The sequence below is a fragment of the Lissotriton vulgaris genome, chromosome 9 (assembly GCF_964263255.1).
Source record: "Lissotriton vulgaris chromosome 9, aLisVul1.2, whole genome shotgun sequence".
Lineage (NCBI taxonomy): Eukaryota > Metazoa > Chordata > Amphibia > Caudata > Salamandridae > Lissotriton > Lissotriton vulgaris.
In genome coordinates, this window is record NC_141697.1 from 629,630,113 (window position 1) to 629,649,863 (window position 19,751).

General features: G+C 51.5%; 1 protein-coding gene across 2 annotated transcripts in view; it reads left to right on the forward strand.

Annotated features, from left to right (window-relative positions):
- Positions 1–19,751, forward strand: part of LOC147691993 (cytochrome P450 2F3-like) — a 196,133-nt gene that overhangs the window by 82,035 nt on the left and 94,347 nt on the right. For both annotated transcript variants that reach the window (XM_086938283.1, XM_086938282.1), the window contains exon 4: positions 2,568–2,728. In XM_086938283.1, coding sequence (XP_086794409.1) covers positions 2,568–2,728 — 161 coding nt within the window. The remainder of the gene's footprint in view (positions 1–2,567; positions 2,729–19,751) is intronic.

The following is a 19,751-nucleotide window of genomic DNA, read 5'->3' on the forward strand; positions in this document are numbered from 1 at the left end:
TGTTAGTACTCCCCTGTTTTCTCTAATATTAATGTACTGACACTTGTATTTCAAAATCTGTCACTGGCAACAATTTTCTCAAACTATCTTTGAGGAGAGAATCATCAAATCCTCTATAATACTATATTTAAAGTGGGTCTCATTGTGACTAATGTAATTGACTCCAGTGTGTGGTGTTCCATATGGAACCACTCATGATAACAGTCCGTTGTGGGATACATTCTAAACCTCCTTACATTTAAACCTTATCAGGTTTTGACCAAGTTTACTAGTGCAATGAGCTAATATGTGCAGCACTTGACACCAACTTTCCCACTTGTTCCAAGAGGGTATTTTCTACCTTTCCTGTATGGATAATTTGAACTATTTTCAGTTGTGACCAACATGCTTTAAAATGTGCCATTTTTCACCAATTTTCACTTCTAAGAAGGAAGAACAGCATAAATAAATCTTTGTGCAATGAAAATTGCATAAATACAACACTATTTCAAATGTTACCGCTTCCAGCCTGCCTCTCCTCTCCACATGAACTTTTTTGTCTTTGTTGGGGGCTGTGCCCCACAAAATATATATTGCTGGCTCCGGCCCTCACCGTCTGAAAATGGTGCTCAGTGTCCCAAGTGAACTAAGAACCTATATCACCAGAGTAGCAATTATATATTCAGGTTTCAAAATCAACACAAACGACAATTATTCAATACAAAGTCATTATTCCGAGCCTTCTACCACATTTGTGAAGGCCATAAAATGGTTTGTTTAAATATTTCGACCCATGTCCAGTAATGAGTCTCAACAGGACCTAACAATGAGGGACATCTGAAAATAGATGGGTAATGAATTGTCACAGAGTTGAGCACACCAGTCATGCTAGTGAACTGCTGCCCTGTTGCCATTTTGTCCTGCTGCCCTCCTGCCTGAGTCAGAGGGATTGGACCCTCACCTGAACATATTACTCCCAGAGTGACTCCAAGGGCTGGTCTGCGGACCTCCTGTTCAGAGCCACAGGGACATACCAGCCTTCCAACCACCTGAACCAGCACCCAGATCCAGCTGGAGCAAGCCCCTGACCCCCAAGTGGTACCTCTCAGGTCCTGGTAAGGCCTTAGAGAGGCTGATTGGAAGTTTTTGGGCTCTTCACAACCGTGAATTGGCCCATTGGTGCCCATACCTTGCCACTCGCAGAACCCACCTATGTGAAGTTCCATCAACCCAACTCTGCGCTACAGCATTGACTGCTTGCGGAAAGCGCCACTCAAAGCTTCGGTCTGCCCACTCATAATGAAAGGATCTTTGCGTTACAGTGACAACTAATCGTGATGCCAGGCCTGTTCTTCGTGCTACATCGAAGAGTGTCGGCAACGCTTCTCTGTTTCTCGTGGCCCCCTGCGAATGGGACACTTTGCACTGGACTGAGAAGGCAACATTTCAGCGGACCTAACCTGGTCACTGTATCCGACTCATAGTTCGTCGTGGTCGACCTGAATTTGTGACGTTCTCCCGGTCCCAGATAGCTGCGAACGCTGCTTTGGGCATTTTGGCATTATTTTCATTTAAACCTTTAAAATTGAATATATCTCCGATTCTACTGCTCGGACTTTTATCAATTTGGTCTTGATTTATTTATTTATTAGATGCTGTTCTTTTTTTCTAAATTATTGCAGGGTTTTTTCTTTTGTTGTGTTTTCACTGTATTACTGCAAGCGCTGTGTAAATACTTTAAATATTGCCTCAAAGTTAAGTCTGACTGCTCTGCGCAAAGCTAACAGAGGTTTGAACACACGTTTAGTTTGGGGTTTGCTTGTGCTTCACCCTGACAAGGATTGTAGTTGCTGGTTGAGTAGGGTTTCACCCCCTCAACCAGAAACCCAGTTTCTATCAGCATTCGAATGGCTTGACCTTGTGCACATAAAAGCATGTTTATTTTATGGAAATGTCTTAAAACATTTCATTGTGTAGTGTGCAATTCTTTATATTTGTAAGCTGTTTTGAATATCAATACAAGTCTACTTAGTTGTGATGTTTTATTTTGCTTTGTGCTTTTTAAGAACTTTTATCCAAAATAAATGATAATGCTTGACTGCCTAAAATTGTGTTCTATTGGTGAAGGATACTGTTTACCCTTGCAACCCAAGGAAGCATCTACTGAGTAGGGCTATCATTGCGACTGTGCTGGCTCATTGCGTTGTGTGTGGTATCTCCAGTTACTGCACAGTTCACAATTATGGGTTTAGTGGCTAACACTGCACTAACTCAGTGTTCCCCATTATACATTTTGACATGTCAAACAGATTAAATTTATCACGAGAAAAATGCCCAATAAATATCAGTGCATGTGGATTTTGGTGCGTTAAGCACCAAAATCTGCATGTTATTCCCCCTTTTTTAAGATGAGCCCTTATTTGGGAGTTATTTACCAGACCCAACAAAATCCGACCCAGTAAGGTGGGATTTCGGTGCATCCTGTAAATATCGTCACTCACATTGGGTCTAAGAGTTCCTCTGATTTATGGCAAATCTGAATAGTGCAGCTTACTAATGTTGTGGTCTACTCTTCTTTTGTGTTTCAGGTCAGCCAATTGACCCAACTTTTGGATTCAGCGCAGCTGGTTCCAATATCATCTGTTGTCTTGTCTTTGGAGATCGCTTTGACTATGAAGATAAGGAATTTCTCAACCTGCTTTACCTCATTAACAACAACTGGCACTTGATGAGCTCCACATGGGGACAGGTAAATGTTTTTGTGTAAGACCGACTGACAGGGCTATTCCCGGGAATCAATTATGTTAGGAAACTGATGAGTCAAAGGAAAAGTTGCTTACTTAGGGCCTGATTTAGATCTTGGCGGATGGGACACTCTGTCACAATCATGACTGATATTACTTCCGCCGTATTACAAATAATATATCCTATGGTACTTGTAATAGGGTTGACGAGATCCAAATAAGGCCCTAAGTCACCGCTTACATTCTTTACCCAACAATCCCTGGGGGCGTGAACAAGATTAAAAAATTGAGTTTTAAATCAATATTGAAAACTGTTGATATCTGAGAAAACACAATAAAACAGCCAGGCAAGTGTGGCTTTGGCATGATATTATTGATTAACAGTGCCTCAGTGACGTCTCCACAGTGCATACATGCTCAAATCAATCACTGCCACCTGTCACCAAGCAACACACTGTGTCTAGCGTCAGCATAAAACCACTATAGATAAAGAAGAAATATTGTACCTGCTGCGAGGGACCGGTGCCTTAGTCTGCTAACTCATTTTTCAAAGAAAAACTAAGAGTGCAGGAGACAATGGGCTGAAGTTTTTTGCTGTTGGAGGTATCAGCAAGTTAAACTATCCATATTGATGGTACATCTGTCAGATTCAATTTCTACAGAATCCAAGAGACACTGTTAGCCATTTTGCTTTTCTGATGGCACCACTGGAAGGGGAGAAGTTGAAGGAAAGTACCAAAACTGCAAAGCAATATCATTTTTTTTGAGAAAAATATTTTGTTGGTTTTCAACCCAAACAACATCCCCCCCAATAAGACCTTCATCAGTAAGGGCAACATACGGGACACAATGTGTACAGTCATTGTCCACAGGTAGACTTATGCTTACATCGATATCAACATCAGAATAATCGTTCCAGCCTCCCCACAACCCAACTTGCCTCCTATACAACTCACTAATGCAATGGAGTTCCAACACGGTACCACGGCTGGCTCAAGCCTCATCCGCCCCCCCACCCGCCTTACCCCTTACACCGGTGTGCTCTATGTACTCTAGACCACGATGTCCAATCATCTTCAACACGTTAGGATGTGTCAACGGCCTACCACATTCGGGCTGTCCTCCAATCCCCAAAATGCCCGAGCTCACTTCCGCCCTCCCTATGGCCGCCCATAGCCCAGCTATATGCAGTGTGTCTCAGCAGGTCCCTGTTGAGTCCCAAAGGAGTCAGAGCCCGAGTCCGGCTCCGGCCGTGCTAGAAGTGCCACTGATGCTTCCCATGCTTGTGCAGTTTCAATCTCCTTTTCATTATTCGCTCTTCTGGCTTGTTGGAGCCTGATCATGCTCTCACTAGCCGCCCAGCTCCTGAATTCCGTTTTCCATCGCTTTACACTAGGGCCCTGCGTCGATTTCCACCTTCTCGTTAGTTCCCGTTTGGACAACAACAACCCCAAATCAATGAATCTGCACATTACTTTGGTTCACGCCTTATGAGGGTACCAGTGTAGTATGCATGCTCCCATGGTGGTCTCTATCTGCCTATCTGTTACCCCACATAAGACCTCGACCCCCTCCACCCAGTATGTACCGAGCTGAGGGCAACTCCACATCATGTGCAGTAAGTCTGCAGCATTCAGACGACATCTAGGGCAACAGGCAGACTCCACATTAAAGTATTTATTTATCTGTTCTGGGGTTAGATACGCCCTATGTATAACGTAGAAATGAATAAGTTGGAATCTAGCATTCCGCATATCCTTCCACGCCCTCTCCACCAGTATAGACCAAGTTGATTCAGGTATATCTTTGCCCAAATCCACCTCCCATTTCTCTCGCAGTCGAGTTAGTGGTTGAAGCCCCTCCCCCAGCATTCGCGGATACAGGCAGGTTACAGCCTTTGTCGTCCCTGCTGCCATTACTTCATATTGGCATGTTGGAGATGTCTGTGGTTCCAACAGCCCTTCCCCCCAGTATTCCTGAATTGCTGCCACCAAAGCGGCATGCAACAAGAAATCACCCCTTGGCAATCCGTATTTGTCCTGCAGTGATTGGTAGGGCAAAAGAGCACCATCCTCGTACAAGTCCTCAACCATATGCAATCCCAATTCTTCCCACTCAGCTAATGTCTACCAGTCCCCTCCGTGCCGAAGGGCCGTACACATTCCATGAGGAATCTCCAGTGCGTATGGTCGAGTCTCGTCTATCCTACGCCTACTTCTATTCCAGCTTGTCCTTAGCGCTCTCTCTTCATAAGTCAACGATGCAACCCGTAGCCGCTGGCCCAAAACCACAAAGGATAATAAATGCTGTGGAACCCAACGACCCTCTGGTCCATCCGGTCCCCTGAACTCTCGAGCAACTGCCTGCGTGAGCCACTGCAGTTGGGCCGCTAGATAAAGACAGTTCAAAGTCTGGGACTGCCCATCCCCCCTCCACTCTAGGTCTCATCATCGAGGCCAAAGCCACCCGCCTTCTGCAGCTCCCCCATAAAAAGCCCCCTACCATAGTACTTAGCGTCCTAAACACCTGGCCCGGAATCCAGATCGGCAGCGTACTGAAATAATATAGTAGCCTACAGAGTGCCACCATTTTCAGAAGTGCCACTCTTCCCGCCACTGAGAGCAGCAGAGTACTCCAGAACGTCATGCTGCCCTTGACTCCTTCCACTGATCTATTCACATACCCCTCCAGAAGATCTGCTTGCTCATGGTACATGTTAGTTCCCAGATATGGTAGGCAGCAAGGCTCCCACCGTATTCCAAGCAATCTGTTGGGAATTTTCATTGTCCGATGCACCGGAAACAGACTAATCTTCTCCCAGTTCACGTACAACCCTGATGCCACACCAAACGCCCGCAGTAGCTCCGCCGCTCCCTCTAAGTCCCTGCCAGGACCCGCCAGAAACATCAACAGGTTATCTGCATAGAGTGATACATAATGTACGTCTCCACGCATCTCCAGCCCAGTATAGTGCTTCCCCGATCTAGCTTTTACCGCCAGGGACTCAATCGCCAGTGCGAATAACAGTGGAGAAAGCGGGCAACCCTGTTGCGTACCTTGTCCCACTATGCAGGAAGCTGATACTGTCCCCCCGTCTGCACCCGAACCATCACTGACGTATATAGTATTTGAGTCCACCGCACGAAGTCCTCCCCAACCCCATCTTACGCATAACCTGAAAAAGAAAGGGCCACTCCAGGCTATCAAATGCCTTTTCTATGTCCACCGATAGAATCAAAGCACACAGTAACTGATCTCTACAGTTCTCTAGGATGCGCAGTAGCTTTGCACATTAAAAGCCGTATTACGCTTAGGGATGAAACCAGATTGATCTCGTGTATTAGCTATGACATATAGGGGAGGGACACCAATGTTCTACTTAAGACTTTATCGTCAGTCGTCAACATTGACAGTGGGCGGTATGCCTTCATATCCGTAGCTTCTCTCCCAGGCTTCAGGAGAGGGATAATAATAGCCTCCCAGGTGGTCTTGGGTAACCTCCCTGCCTCGTATACCTCCCGATAGATCAATGGCAACTGCGGATCCAAGCAATCTGCATATTTAGAGTAAAACTCTATGGGGAGGCCGTCCACTCCAGAAGTTTTGTTACAAGCCATATGTTTAATCGCATTCCTTATCTCTCCTACCACGATCTCACTGCCCAGCAGATCCCCCTGCTCCTTGGTCAAGCTCGGTAAAACCACCTCTTCCAAATATTCCTGTACAACATCTGGGCCATAAGCCAACTGGCTACTGTATAGTCCAGCGTAATATTCCAGGAACAGGGCATTTATCCCCGACTGTGTGTGCACCACCTCCCCTGATGGGGCTACCAGGCCAATTATCGGCATTCCCCTGGGAGTCGGATTAGCCAACCACGCCAGCAGCACGCTCGATTTGTCCCCCTCAGCATGCATCCTTGCTCTATAACTCTTATAATCAAAGAAGCGCAATCTCTCCACCTGAACCACTACTGCCTCTCTAGCTTCCGAAACCTCAGCTTACCCCCCTGGATTCCCAGGTCGGACCTTCTCCGTGTCTCGCAAAAGGCCTTCAGCCCTGTCTAAGTCAGTCAAAATCGACTTCCGTACCCGCACCACCTTACTAATACAAATTCCCCTAGTCACAACCTTAAATGCATCCGACTCAATTACTAGGGACGTCGCGGTCCCTTCTTTCTCACCGAAGTATCGTTCATTACCTGTCCTCAGCTCCTCCCCAAAGACCGGATCTTCCAATGCTTCCGGTCTGAGCTGCCAGGTCGGTATGACCGCCTTCTCCTGACTCCACCGTAAGAGCACTAGCAACAGGTTATGGTCTGACAGCGTTCTCGCCAGGTACTCACTACCTGTCACCTTGGAATGAACAGCAGGGGCACATAATATCACATTTAGCCTCACATGCAAGTCGCGGAGGCCGGAATAATTTGAGTAATCCCTCTCTTCTAAATGCTTGGCACGCCATGTGTCTATAAGATCCCAATTAGTTTGCCAGGTGCCCCTTGCCTTGGAGACCCTATGTACCGAGGCCCCGAGTACCGGGGGGAGATCTATTGTGCTCCACATCGGTTATTGAATTAAAGGCTACCCCCACTATTACTGCAGTAGTTAGATATGACGCTAGGCACCCCGACAATTTCTCAAAAAAGGAGGGTTGGTCAACATAAGGGGCATAAACACTACATAATGCAACATCCATTCCATTGAGCCGTCCCATTACTGCCACAAACCACCCTTCTGGATGAACCAAGTGATGCAGAGGATGAAAAGGGACCCTGCCCTAACCCACACCAATGTACCCCTTGCAAATGCAGAGTAAGTAGTGTAGAATGCCTGCCCCTCCACCTCTTTTTTAGCACAGCCCCCTCAGTTAGGTTAAGATGTGTTTCCTCAAGGAAAGCTATATGTACCACCCGCCGTACCAGGTAGGCATGCACCTTGTGCCGCCATTGCATCGTGTGAAGCCCCCGCACATTCCAAGTAATACATTTCAAGTCACGTAATGTACCCATTACTTATACCATTCCTCCTACGCACCCCCCTCACGTCTAAGAGCATGCCGGTGTCACCAACTTCCCAAACCCTCCTCCCCATCCCTCTCCCATGCCCACTCCCCAGAACCGGCTCTACAACATTAGAACCCATCCAAACTATTAGTCAAACACACAACAAAGGTCCTAAGGAGTCAACCCACACAAGCTTACGGGAGGTAAGCCCTAGGCTTCAGAGATTCAGAGATTCAGATACCTAATTGTCCATCGTCCTGCATTCAACCCCTGTATCACTGAGCCCGACCAAGCATGTACGAGGCCTCTTCTACATATGTTCCACAATCTCCCCATACTCCCCGAATCCCTAAACAATTAGTTACCATACAACCAGCCTCCCCTGCCCCCGCACTCCATTCAGGATCAGCCAATGTCTACATCACCCATCAACGAACTCGTCCACAGTCCCAGCTGTCACATGTGGAATCTTCTGGCTCCCAACCTCCGATTATTCCTCATCCTCTTCCAGGGACCCTAAGTCTGAGTTCGATCCCTCAGGGTGCAGCCCTGCCCCCTCGTGTGAGATAGCCGTGACAGCCTGCAAAGCGGTTGTGCGCTCCATCTCTGTTTGCATCGTCGTCGGTTTCTGGGCCACTGGTTGGCAACGGCGGTTGCACCTCATCCTTCAGGGTTGTGGTCTCCTCCCATCCTCCAGTACACCACTCCCCGCTTCCCTGAGTCCGGCTTTATATATCTACAGCCAGTCCCACGCCTCCTCTGGGCTTTTATGGAATGTCGACTTGTTGTCCATCGTTATTTTTAGTTGCGCCGGGAACATCAGCGAGTATTGAATGCCCTTGTCTCTCAGTGCCCTCTTAACTGCCACGAACTTTACCCTGCGGCGCTGGAACTCAAATGTGTAATCCGGAAACAATGTGACCTTGCTGTTGTCCACCATATAGGGGCCTGCTCTCCTGGCCTGGTTCAACAGAAGATCCCTGTCCTTGTAGTGAAGGAGCCTGGCCATCACTGGTCTCAGCGGCCTCCCAGGAGCCAATGGCCTGGCAGGATCCCTGTGGTCTCTCTCTAGGGTGAAAAAGGATGTCAGTCCTGCCGGTGCGACGGTGACCTTCAGCCAGTTTTCCAGGTATACCACCATGTCCGGCCCTTCCACCCCTTCCAACAGCCCCACCACTCGGATGTTGTTTCTTCGATTCCTCCCTTATGCATCCTACGCACGCTTTTCTAGGGTCCACAGCCTATATTGAAAGTCGGACATCTGCGCTGCCATCGATTTCTGAGCCGGTTCCAGGAGCTCTATGGATACTTCTGTTTGTTTCATCCTATTGGCCAGCTTGGCATGGTCCGCTCGAAGCAATCCCAGCCCTTGCGCCACATGACCGATGTCCTTTTGCAAGGCTTCCCTAGTGTCTGCAGAGGCTTGTAGTATTTGATCAACTTGCTGCTGAAGCAGCCCCTCTGGACGTTATTGCGATCCCTCTTGTGCCTCCGTGACCGCTGTATCGTCTTCCTGTTCCGGAGGTGCTCCAACCTGCATTCCTCTTGGCCTCCCCATGCCCCCGCTGGATCGTAGGATCTCTTGGTCGCTGAACCGTCACTATGGTGCACTGCTTCACCGCTGCTGCTCTCTATGCATACGTGGTCAGGCAATGCAACAATCTCTATTGCGCCGGTCGCCGCCTTCTTGTAGACTCACCGGCTCAGTCAGGATAAACCGCCAATCTCAGCCAGGCTGTTCCACTCTGCACTCCCGGTTCCCCAGCAGGACCACTCTCCAAAAGAGCCCTTCAAGGATGTCGTCTTGGCCCGGTCAAATCCTGCCTCCAGACAGTCACACCCCAGCCAGTGGTTTATGTTCCGGGTGGATATGAAGGGGTCTCTATACCAGCATCAGGGTCTGCTCTCAGCCAGCCGCTCACCACTGCAGTGCCCCTCCAGTCAGCCCAGATCAGACCTTCACCACAGCTTCCACCTTCGCTCATTGTGCTGCGCAGCTTCACAGTCATGGCCAGCGCAGGGGCAGATCCTCCGCTCCGTCCGCCAACTCCTCCACTTCACAATGGCGGCATCCCGGCCGCTTCTTGCCCTGAACACCTGCCAGCCTTCTCAGTCGTCTCTGCCTCTGCTCCTTAATCCTCCCTCGCTGTTGCAAGACCTTCCCACAGTCCCAGACTAGTTACTCCCGTAATCCACCACAGTTAGGTATTCTGCCTTCACCGACTTCAAAAGGAAGTGAGTCACCATCTGTGTTCATCCCACCACTCTCCATCTCTATTGCCCAGTCACCAGGTTGCTGTGGCCTACAGGGCCCATCAAGAATCCCTGTAGTTCACTTCACCCAAGGCCGCCGACCTCAGAACCTTCAATAGTGGGGAGTCACCCACTATATACGCCCACCGGCTCTCCAATGCCAACGTTCAGTCAATAAGGTGCTGTGCCCTCCAGGGTGAGTCAGGCGCAGTTGAGCAGTCTATGGGCACTCCCTCAGCTTGGCACTGGGGCTCCTAGTATAGGTTCTCTTTTCCATTCCTGCTCCTCCCAGCTGCTATTGCCTGCTAGACTCCATGTCTCACAGAGCTCCAGGGCTCCAAGCCGCACCTGGCCCCGCTGTCTCCCCGCTATCACCGCCAAAGCAGTCCTACACATGCCCGAACATCTCAGGCTGCACTCGCATGTGATGTTCTAACACTGCCAGTCCCAGCGGACCCGCCCTCCTTGAGCTCCGATACACGGCTCAGGCAGGCACAGCAATCCTGGTCCGCAGGCCTCCCTGGGCCGATACCGTTCTTTTAGATGGACTGCTCCATGGTGGTCGCACTTGTCTTGCTGTCCTTCCACCAGCGGGTGTCACAACATGCACCGCCTCAGCGCCGGCAGGCCGTCGATTCCGCTTCCGAGTCGCAATAGTTCACCGCCAACTTCGCCAAGGACCTCAGCCTCCCAGGGGCAATGACGTGCTTCCTGGGCCGCTCTTCACACTGGGTCTCCGTCGCTACTGCTCCTCATCAGGCTGAGACAGCGCCATCTTGTGCCACTGTAGTCAGCCAGCTCCGCTGAGCATCGGGCATCCAACCGCTGAAGCCTTCCAGTGCAGGTCCCTGTTTCCCCGACAGACCCCGATGTGGAAGCTGCCCTCGTTGGCTGCTCCGGCCAATGACCTCAGCCTTTGCTCCTTCTCACAAACTGACGGAGCCACTATTCCGCCATCTTAGGGTTGTGACTCGGCTCTCTTCCAGGCGGCAGTTTGCCCTGTTCCGCCGGTGCCACAGTGCCACAGTCAGCCTCCAGGTCGCCCAGGCATCCAGGCACATTCCCCTACAACTTCTGGGAATTGGAGGGTTCGTTTTGTGCCCCTTAATCAGGATAAACGGCGGGGGCGGCGCTGAACCCTGTGCTCACGCGTCCACTCTCATCCGCCTCGTGGCCACGCCCCTCTGCAAAGCAATATCATATGTCGCTATTATAAAACATATTCCTAGTGATGCAAAAGCCGGAACTCTTCACCAATTTTTCTTTCAATGGCAAGAGATTGTTTTTTTTTTTTTTTGAAAAACATTTTTATTGCAGATGCACAGATACATGTGAAAGATACATTTCCATAATCTAGCAAACAGTAATCAATGCCTACACCGGTAAGAAAGAGGCCCATCAAACCCCCTGCTCTCAACATTGCGAAAAAACAGCAATCAAATCGCCATCGCACAAGGGTCACTTAGGCGGAGCCCCGCCCTAGCACAGAAGGTGGCCATAGTGTCCATCCGGGCATCTGCTTTTTTTTTCTTTTTTGTTCATTAACTGTCCTCCGAACCCAAGTAGCAAAACCAACCCCCCCCCCCCCCTCCCCTGAACACAACTAAACAATGCGGGGGAAAGTAAGAGCTCATCCCGTAAGTTAACGTGAGTCCGGATAACCATGAGAATAGTGCATTCTGTGTCCATCAGCCGCAGCCCTCCCCGTCCCGCCTCACACACAAGCCACCCCTGGACTGTCAAATTATTGGCACACTCCCAGCACACTGGGTCCCCTCCACATCAGGCCCACCGCCCATCCCAACATCCCCCCAAACCCCGGACTCCTGCATAGGCCTCCCTACCCCGTCCCACTCTCCAGCCCATGATACTGCCTCCATTTTGACCAAACCCTCTTGAACTTCTTGGGGCAGCCCCTAGCTTTATATGTCACCCGCTCCGCCGCCATGTAGAGGTCCAACCCCCTCCTCCATTCCTCCATGGTAGGCACCGACTCCGCCCCCCAATACTTAGCAATGTCTCGTTTTGCGACCACCAGGGCCAAGGTTAGGAAAGTAGAGGGCGGGGGAGGTCCACATCATTGGTCATTCCCAGCAGGGCCAGTTTCGGCTCCTGGACGAGTGGCACTGCCAGGACCTCCTTCAGTTCGGTAAAGACAAGTGTCCAGTATGACTGAATTTTGCCACATTCCCATAGAATATGGAAAAAGCCCCCCCCTCCCGCTGGCAACGGAGGCACCTGTCATCTGAAACCTTCCCCATCTTAAACAACCTAACCCTGTCAAAGTACGTCCTGTGGAGTACGTTGTACTGGATCAGGCGGAGTCGGGATTTAATGGCCACTTCCCTCGGGTGCATCAGGACTAAGTCCCAGTCGATCTCCTCCATACCACCCACGTCTTGCTCCCATGCAGCCCTGAGTTTCGTCAGATCCCCCAGCATGTTGTTTGTAAGTGTTTTGTAAATAAGGGATACAGCCTTGTTGGGAATTTGCTCCTGCAGCAGTCTACCTTCCAGGGGTGCATACTCCGGGAGACCCTCTAATGATATCGCCTGGGCCCTTCACGCATGCCGTAACCGTACATATTTAAAGAACTGCGATTGGTGGAGCCCAAATTCCGCCCGCAAAGCCTCAAACGATTTGAGCTCTCCTCTAGCAATGACATCACCCACCGTGGAGATCCCGATGTCATCCCACTGTTTAAAGCCGCGTAGTTTGCTCAGCTCCCGTAGCCATGCACAATGCCAAAGCGGAGTCTGCCGTGTGGGCTTGTGGTCCCAGCCCATACGTTTCGTGGCCACTCTCCAGGCCCGGAGGGTGATATCAGTGGCTGGGAGAAGGGGCGTCCTCCGCCGGCCCCCATATAGGTACGTAAGCAGGTGAGAGGGGGATAGCTTTGCTCGTTCTAGCACATATGTGGGGTGGCTCGCCGGGGCATGGAGCCAGTCGTTAATAGGGGAGAGGTGCTCTGCCCAATAATAGGCCTCCAGGTTCGGCAGGGAGATGCCCCCGCTATATTGGTGGCGTTGCAGGGTGGTGAGCGCCACGCGCGGCTGCTTACCCAGCCAAATGAAGGACCTAAGGTCAGCGTGTATTTTGCCTAGGAGGCCTCCCGGGATGGGGTAGTACTCGTTCTGCAGGGCGTACAGGTATTTGGGCAGTATCACCATTTTGTACAGCGCTGCTCTGCCCAGAAGGGTCAATGGCAGCTTGCGCCACCGTGTCAGGTCACTGGCAGAATTCTGCAGTATCCTGTCTACATTCCTAGAGCGGGACACTTCAGCGTCTAGCGTCATGAAGACCCCCAAATACTGAAAGCCCTCCGTAGACAACACCAGTCTATCCGGGAGGGCGTCACCACCCGTGGTCCCTTCAGGGTCAAAAAGGACTGACTTGTGCCAATTTATGGCGTACCCGGAGTGGTCCCCATAACCATCTATCTCCCGGAAGAGCTCGGGCACGGTAGTGGACGGGTCAGTGACATAGAGCAATACATCATCGGCGTATAAGGACAGCTTTTCTTGCGTGTCATCAGCTGGTGTAACCTTGAAGCCGGTGACACTCGGGTTCTGTCTGATCCTAGCCGCCAGCACCTCGATTGTCAGGGTGAAGAGGAGAGGGGACAGGGGGCATCCCTGTCTGGTGCCACGCTGGATCTGGATTTCGCGGGAGAGTGTCCCGTTCACCCTCACCCGGGCCCTCGGGGTAGTGTAGAGCAGCTGTACCCAGGAGCGGAACTTGGGGCCAAAACCGAACTTATACAGGGTGGCCTCCAGGAACGGCCAATGCACGGAGTCAAAGGCTTTTTCCGCATCTAGGGAAAGGAACCAGTGCGGCGGGTCCCTATCTCTCACCTCCTGCAGCCAGTTGTGGGTGCGACGGAGATTAAATTTCGGGGCCCTGTCCGGCAGGAAGCCCGTCTGGTCTAGATGTATCAGAGCAGGCAGAACCGCCCTAAGGCGGCGCGCCAGGATCGTAGCGAGGAGTTTCACCTCCGTGTTCAGCAGGGAGATCGGGCGGTACGAGGCACAGTCCTCCCGCGGCTTGCCCTCCTTGTAGATGGGGATGACGGTGGCCAGGGTGAGGTCGGGGGGCAGTCCCCCCTCGGCGTAGGCCTCAAGGAAAAGGTTCTGCAGGTGCGGGGCCACTATGTCAGCCGTACTTTTAAAGAATTCCGGGGGGAATCCATTCGGCCCTGGGGCCTTGCCCGGTTTCAACCCCGCAATGGCAGACTTCACTTCATCAAGAGCGATGTCAGCTTCCAGTCGTGGTATGTCCTCCTCATCTACGCAGGGCAGGTCCACGTCCACCAGATAGAGGAGTGAGTCATCACAGGTTCCTAGTTGCCGTGCCCTGTAGAAGGCCTCGTAGTACGTCGCAAATGCTTCCGCAATAAGTGAGTCAACCTCACTCACCCACCTCGCCAACCTCTCCCTCCGACTAAGCCACGCTAATAATTTACCAGATTTATCCCCCACATCGTAGAGACGATGGAGGGTGGCCAGGTTCTGTGTCCTTGCTTCATCCAACACCAATTCTCGGTATCGCCTCTGGGCATCTAACAGCCTACGAAGGGTCTTCCTGCACTTGGTATGTAGGTGCTCCTTTTCCAGGGCAACAACTGTGCGCTCAACAGCCACTACCTCTTCCGCTAGTTTCCTCCTCTCCTCCCCCAGTCTACCGTTTATCCTATCTCGTAGCACCGGTTTCAGCGCTTCCCATAGGGTCACTGCCGATTCCACCGACCCGTCGTTTTCTGCCAGATACACACGTACATCCGCCCTGACGCCTGTAAGAATCGATTTGTTCGCCAGATCCCATGCGGTAAGACGCCATGCGGCCTCCCTCCCGCCTCCAGGCCGGCCCATTGAGAGCAACAGGGGCGAGTGGTCCGACAGACCCCTCGCCAAATATGTCGCCGTGTCCCCTGCAGTGAACGTCTGTCGCGGCATAAATATATAGTCCAGCCTGGAGAACACTTTGTGTGCCGCCGAGTAAAAGGAGTAGGCCTCAGTCGTCGGGTGGATCGACCTCCATACATCACACATGCCCATTTCAGTCATCAGTTGGGCCAGGGGGGTCTGAGTATCTCGGACATGAGCCCCTCCGGATCTATCCACCGCCCTGTCCATCACGTCATTAAAGTCACCCCCCACTATCTGTACGGTGTCTGGGGTGTCCATAAGTATGGATGCAAGGAGCTTTAGCGCATTCGCCTGCAATTTGGGTGGAGCGTATACCGACATCAATGTGTAGGTGCGCCTTCGCCATGTTCCCTGTACCCCCACGCATGTTCCCAAAGGGTCACCCCATGTGCGTGTGATGTGAAAGGGGAAAGTATTTTTGACCACTATCGCTACGCCCCGTGAGTCAGACGTGTACCCTGCGTGGCCGAGCACCTTGTATCTCCCTCTCGCTATGAACGGACAGGTAGTGCCCCGCAAGTGTGTCTCCTGCAGGAAGATGATGTCTGGGCCCAGCCTCTTCAGAAAATTGTTCACCAATCCCCGCTTGATCTTATTCCCCAGCCCGTTCACATTCCAGGTCAGGACCTTCAGCTTGTCAGCGGCCATGTACACAGCAACAGGATAAGTGCACCCCAGGGCGTGGGGCTAAGTTGGCGGGCATACATTGGCAATGATGGAACCACACAATTCTCCAGATTTCTAAGCAAGACTCCCCCCGCAGCCCCCCCATGAACACCCAAACAACGTAAACAAACCCCATTCCCCCCCACCCCCACCCCACCTGCGCTACCCGGCCATCCCGCCCGTACAACCATCGACGGTTCAGAATACCAGGGAGCAAGGTCTGTCGCCCACCCTCCAAACAAACCCACCTAGTAGATACCTAGCTGTCCAAAGTCACGTATCAGTTCGGGGTGTTTCCACCCCTCAGAACAACTCGAACAGTACCTGTGCGTCCCCGGCAGGGAACTGCCAAAACAGAATCTCAGGTCCTTAGCCCCTCAGGAATTCGAGTCCTGTGTCTCAGGATCAGTGCCTTTCACGATGTGCGGCCCACCCTGTTCCAGGTCGCGGATGGCCACGGCCAGCGGGTGGAGGGACGGCTCCGTGCGGTCTTCCACGTCCGACGCAGACACTTCTTCCTCTTGGTCTGTGCCGTTGCCAGACCCGTTCAGCATCTTGATCCCCTATCTGGGTCCCGTGTCGCTGCGTCATCCACATCTCCCGTTCTCCCAACAGCGGCACCCTGGCGCGATGGATACGGGGTCCGTTGAGATTTCCTGTCCACTCGCTGGTGGCGGGAGCGCTGCGATCCACTGCGATCGCGCCCGAAGTTAGCCGCCGCGAGCTCCTCCCGGATCCTACGACCCTCCTCTTCTGCCTCTCTCAGTAAGGGCCGTTCCTCTAGCCAGTGCCAGGCCTCCTCCGGTCGACCAAAGAAAAGAGATTTTCCCTTGTAGAGGACCTTGAGTTTGGCGGGAAATAGAAGCATATACGATATGTTCAGGTGCCGCAACTTAGCCTTTACAGTATCATAGGAGCGTCTCTGCTTCTGCACGTCCTGGCTATAATCAGGGAATATCATTACAACCGTGTTCTCAAACTTAAGCTCCCCCATTTTCCGGGCCTTCCTCAGGACAAGGTCTCTGTCCGCATAGTTCAGAAATCGGGCAATTATCGGGCGGGGTCTCGCCCCCTCCGGAGGCCTGGCCAGGAGCGCCCTGTGCGCTCTCTCGATCATAAAACACGGAGAGAAGGGTGCCTGTGGAAACATGGTCTTGAGCCAAGAATGGAGGAAGGCCGCCGTATCATTCTTCTCGATTCCCTCCCTCAGGCCCACGAAGCGCAGGTTGTTTCGGCGGGCTGTGTTCTCCGCATCGTCCACCCGCCATAGCAGCTGCCTGTGGTAGGCCTGTAGTTCCGCCATATCTTTCTTGAGTGAGGAAACAGATTCCTCCGTCTCCGTGATCCTGGTCTCCGTTGCGCCCACGTGGTCTGACAAGTTCCGAAAGTCCTGGCGCAGCAGCAGGACTTCTGATCCCACCTCTCTGATCTTCGTTTCAAGGGCAGCTCTGGAGTCCTGAATATCAGTCCAGGAGGCCTGGATCGCCTCCAGGAGCATGGCGGTGTCCGTATGTGTGTCCCGAGCCCCTGCGGCCACATCCTTGGGAGTCCGGGTGGTGGTGAAGGTCTCAATGGACCCCTGCCTGGAGGAGCGCGGTGGCAGGTCCCTTTTGCCAATATTGAACCCCGGGGGGTCCCCCAATGCCCGCAGTCCGGCCGCCGGGAGACTTCCAGCCGTCGCGGACCAGCGCTCCAGGCACCTCCTCCCGAGCCAGGCCTTCACCGGTCCCCGCGTGTCCCAGGGGGGATGGGATGGTAGAGGGATGGATTGTGTCCGTGTGCCACTAGGGGCCGGGATCCCCGTCTAGGGCTCCGTGTGCTCTCGGTGCCAAGTGTAGAGGGGGGGGGGGCAATCACCCCGCAGCCCCGTGCAGGCCCCGGCGGGACAACGTTGCGTCCAGGCGCGAGCGCCTCTCGCCAGACTCCCGTTCCAGGGGGAGCGGTCGGCGGCCGGCAACTCCAGTCCCTGGCCCCACAGGCCCCGATCCGCCTCCGCCCCCGAGGCCCGCCAGGGGGGGGGGGGCTCCCAGGCGCCGGTCACCGGGTCGGGAGCAGCCGCACTCACGCGGGAGGGGGAGCGGTCCGCTCGTCTCCGCAGCAGCCCCGCAGTCGCGTCAGCTCCGGATCCCGGCTCCGGCTGTCTCCGCCATCTTGGGCGCCTCGGGTCCCGAGGGAAGGCTCTCGAGCAGGTCGGTCTCACAACGGCGGGAGGGCAAACCGGAGGGCTGTGCCTGCGCCTCTCACCTCCGCTCACTCCTCCGCCGAGTTTTGTGCCGTTTTGCGGGCTGAAAGGGATAGAATCGCCGGATTATTGGCAGCTGTGCCGGGAGCGTTGCCGAGGCACGTCTCACTCCGCCATGCAGCTAGCCACGCCCCAATGGCAAGAGATTGTTGAATGTTTTTTACTTTGTAATCTTTTGTGTCTTTTTAAGTTCTGTACTTCTTTCCTATCCTTTTTGCCTTGTCCTCCTTTTCCAACTATCCCAGAAAATATTTTCAAATTGTGACTTTACAAATAATTGCTTGAGTGCTGCATCTCAATTCTGACAATGTTCAAAGTGAGCCTCTGTGTTCATAAGTTTTTTCCCAAAACTCCCCTTTTTATTTTTAGTTACTCATTTAATAATTCATTTTTTTGCAAAAGGAAGCAGAAAGAGAGTGGTAAAGGAAACTGGACTAATATTCACTCTCTTTTATGTACTGTGCATGTACAAGGCTCTATTTTCTCATTCTCCTGTTGAGCAAGAGACAAGGGCTTAATGAGCTGTTCAGATTGTAGATTTGCCCTACAACCCAGCATATGAATTTTGGCATAGCCACATTTTAGCCAGTTGGGAAGAGGGCATACCCAAGACATCCAGGAGATGATTGCTCTCTTCTCAATATCAACTCCTTCCTTTACCAGAGAGGTACAGTAACTGCTAAGCATGGGCTGAAAATTCGTTCTGCTTGTGCAATTTGCAGATTTTCCACGATTTCGCGATCCGCGAATCTCGCGAAATCGCGGTAAAATCCTCAAATTAGCGGGGATAAATTTTCAGCCAAGCACTTACAGGGTTACAGCAGCAGGTGCAAAAGTTGAAGCTAATTTTTTGTAACCGTTTACAAAAGGGTTACAAAGAAATTAAGTTCTACTTGGGCACCTGCTGCTGTAAGCCTGTAAGTGCTTCCTGGCGCCTCGTTGCCTACTTGCAACTATTCTCTGACCCTGCTCTGACCCTTGAAGCAGGGGCAGAGAATAGTTACAAGTAGGCAATGAGGCGCCTGTCACGAAAATTAATCCTCAACAGGAAGCACTGACACATATAAAAACAAGCATTTGCAATGCAATATGTCTCGCATTAGGAAAGTTTGAGCTATTGGTCTTGTAAATGACAATTTTTTTTATTTATATGTTGGTTTTGAAAATAGCTAAATTAATAGCTTTGTCATTTACAATGCCAATAGTTATAACTTTCGCAAATGTGACACCTATAGCATTTGTAATGCAACATGTTTTGTATTTACGTGACTTAGATGTATTAATATTACAAATTACAATGGCTTTTAATTTTTTTAAATAATTAATACTTAAATAGAAGTGATTTTCATTGATAATGGCAATAGCTTAAACTTTTGTAAATAAATTTTGTGAAGATTATATTCAGTGTATTTTATTGTGACGAAAATCCAAGAACAGAAGTGAAATATTAACATCTTTTTTTGACATTTGTAATAAAGCTTGAAACATTGAGAGAACATATTTGAACCAGTTGTTGTCGGATGGTTGCGCAGATTGAAGCTGGGGTGGCGCTGAGTGGTGCTGTGGTGGTCATGAGTGGTGCTGTGGTGATGCTGAGTGGTGCTGTGGTGGTGCTAAGTGATACTGGGATGGTGCTCAGTGATGCTGGGGTGGTGCTGAGTAGTGCTGTGGTGGTGCTGAGTGATGCTGTGGTGGTGCTGAGTGATGCTGTGGTGGTGCTGAGTGATGCTGCTGAGTAATAATGTGGTGGTGCTCAGTGATGCTGTGGTGGTGCTGAGTGATGCTGTGGTGGTTCTGTGGTGGTGCTGATTGGTGCTGTGGTGATGCTGAGTGATGCTGTGGTGATTCTTAGTGATGCTGTGGTGGTGCTGAGTGGTGCTGTGGTGGTGCTGAATGATAACAAGTCTATCAGAGGGCAGAAGGGCACACAGACAAGG